General features: G+C 40.9%; 1 protein-coding gene across 2 annotated transcripts; it reads left to right on the top strand.

Moving 5' to 3' along the window:
* The first annotated feature begins 1 nt into the window (after position 1).
* LOC108354984 (lamin-B receptor-like) lies at positions 2 to 2733 on the top strand. 2 transcript variants are annotated; one of them, XM_017606158.1, is made up of 3 exons: positions 2 to 40; positions 247 to 585; positions 653 to 2733. In XM_017606158.1, the coding sequence occupies exons 2-3, from the start codon at positions 307 to 309 to the stop codon at positions 2513 to 2515; spliced, it is 2142 nt and encodes a 713-aa protein (XP_017461647.1). In that variant the 5' UTR covers positions 2 to 40; positions 247 to 306; the 3' UTR covers positions 2516 to 2733. The 2 variants fall into 2 exon arrangements, with proteins under 2 accessions (XP_017461647.1, XP_017461648.1); XM_017606159.1 differs by lacking the exon at positions 2 to 40 and adding an exon at positions 45 to 126.

Below are 2733 nucleotides of genomic sequence, written 5' to 3'. Positions count from 1 at the left end.
GAGGCTAAAATTATAAAAAACAAATAAATTACGTTATTTGGTGAGTGAAATTCGAGTGTTTAAGAGGCATCGAGTGAGTAAAAAAAACTTGGGGGTGCCGCTTGTGTATGCAAACGAAAACAAAATGTACAGTAACGTCGACGTCGACTCCGAGTTGCGCGCGAAAAATCGTTGCAGAGGCCAAACAATCGGCCAGAATAAGAAATATGTAAATATCTATTTGTTTTCTATTCCCATTTCTTATAGAGCTAAAAGAAGATTATACATATCAACGACAAATACATATAAACAAACAAAGCAAGTGCAATGGAGGGTCGTCGCACTAGCGGACGTCGAAAACGTAATGAAGAGCCGGGAGCAGCCTCTACCGAAAAGGTTAGTACTACAAGTACGCATATCAATGTTTCCAACAAGAGAAGTTCGTCAAAAACAAATGTTTCTCCTCCGAGGCGAACCTCACCTGGGCGCACACGCCGCTCATCGCGGCCACGTGCGTCAAATTTAGCATCAGCCCCGTCTACGACAACAATTTTGATTAGGTCGTCTCCCGTATCCCATCCCTCTCCCATCAAAGAGGTAAAAGAGGTGAGTTGTAAAATATAAATCTATTTTAATATGTACTCAAATAAAATTCTAATTTACATATCATTAGACACCTTCGCCAAAAACGACCGCATCCAAAACCCGGATACCCACTGCTGTTGGTTCTAATGTCAATTCAGCCGGTAGAAGTTCGCCGCGTTTCACAACAAAGTCGACGTCTTCATTGCACAGCACTTTTAGCAGCAGTAGCACCCAAAAGACCTATGAGATACGTTCGACTACCTCAGCATTGGACGCTGAGTTCAAAAAGTTGTCAGATTATATAAGGCGATCTGTTTCAAAAACGATCGGAGGTGTTAGACGCGAAGGCACACACACTCCGACTACAAACACTGAAGTGGAAAGTCGTTATAGTCGCTCTATATCGCGGTCTATCTTTGATGATGGCGCCTCGTCCAAGGCAGAATTTTCTGATAACGAACCAAATGATCCCGCGGACGAAGATGACGAAGAGGAAGGTACAGAACACTATAAAAGCTTCAATATAAGCACCCAGCACTCATACTCGACTTCAGCACTGGGACAAAATTGTCGCCAACTGGAGATACCAAAAGAATTTGGGGGCTGGGCGGGTACGACATTACTAATGCTATTGGTTCCCTGTATTGTTTATTATTTGCAATCGAGTTGTCAGAAAAACGTGTGCGAGTTGAGATGGCCCAATTTCGAACTTGATTCGCCAGGAAAAAGCACTCTCTGGAAATCGATATTCAACAATGAAGCAGTTGCTGCATATATCTTTTTTCAGCTAGGAGTATTTGTGCTCTCCGCATTGTTATTTGGTCGATATGTTCGACTACCGACTGATCGAATTAGCGGTATTGGTGGTATACAATATGGCGCTGAATATAAATTTAATGTTTTGCCTATTGCAATCGTAATTACGTTGGGAGCTGGTTGTGCAGAGTATCTGAATTATCCATTGGCTACCTTCGTACTAGAACATCAACTACGATTTTGTATATATGGATTTATTAATGCATTCATTTTATCATTATGGGCTTACTTACGATCAGACATGTTAAAAAGCAAATCGACCCAAGCACAGCTTAATATTTACGGTAAAACTGGCAACTTTCTAGTTGATTATGCACAAGGCAGGCAATTAAATCCCAAATGGTTAAATTTGGTTGAGTTTAAACTGGTATTTTATCGTGTCGCATTACTATCAACTCTGCTTTACGCCGAATGTTATTTGTACAAACAATTGTCGCTGACTTGGATACCGGTAAATGAAGGTGGAATTTGGAACACTCTGTCATATTATTATGACAATGTGCGGTATGATAGTGCAGCGTTGCTTACTTCGGGCATGCTTGTAGTCTATATAATGGATGCTATTATTTTTGAGCACCATTTGGCTTCGTCATTTGAAATGCAAGGAGAGGGATTCGGAGCTTTGTTGCTATTGCGCTATGCAGCTACACCTTACTTACTGACCGCGGTAGCACGTTACTTCTACGAGCAAAAACATAGCAGTTATCGACAATCGACTACACCACTAGTTTGCTGTTTTGCTGGTTATGTATCTGTGGCAGTTCTGATTACTGGTTTGTTACTTAAACGTATAAGTAGCGCTATCAAATACAAATACCGCGTAAATCCCTCAAATGCATACTTTGTCGGCGTCGAGACCATACACACTTTCCAGGGACGTCGCCTATTGCTCGGCTCGTTATGGGGCCGAATACGTCAACCTAATTACGCCGGAGATTTACTTGCGCTGTGCGCTCTTGCTTTGCCGCTGTTTCTTCGCTTCGCTTGGCCACCGCTGATTTGTATACTTCTCTTATGGACCGTATTGCTACATCGCACACAACGTGTGCAAGTGCGTAACATGTCACGCTATCATTCATCATGGGTGCGCTACTGTAACAAAGTGCGATATTATATCTTGCCAAAAGTCTATTGAACAGCATACATACACATCCATATGTAGAAGTGCAATGAGATTGCAAATAGGCCAGCAGGTTTTTATTTTACAAATCTATAGTGCATAGAAATTATATGAGTACAAAATTAAGGAATATAAATTATTTTAAATTGGTTCATTCGTCGACCTTATCACGTGTGGAAGTAATTATAATACTACATAGTAAACAAAACAACATTACATTATTCTGGAAAAAA

This window comes from Rhagoletis zephyria, unplaced genomic scaffold (genome assembly GCF_001687245.7).
Source record: "Rhagoletis zephyria isolate East Lansing unplaced genomic scaffold, Rhagoletis_zephyria_1.1 Rzeph_scaffold_41225, whole genome shotgun sequence".
Taxonomy (NCBI): Eukaryota; Metazoa; Arthropoda; class Insecta; order Diptera; family Tephritidae; genus Rhagoletis; species Rhagoletis zephyria.
The sequence above is the reverse complement of the archived record's forward strand: the minus strand, read 5'-3'. Positions and strand labels throughout refer to the sequence as shown.

Coding starts and splice junctions, on each gene's coding strand:
- LOC108354984 (XM_017606158.1), top strand. CDS start 307: ATGGAGGGTCGTCGCACTAGCGGACGTCGAAAACGTAATGAAGAGCCG. Junction 586..652: donor CCATCAAAGAGGTAAAAGAG/GTGAGTTGTAAA, acceptor ACATATCATTAG/ACACCTTCGCCAAAAACGAC.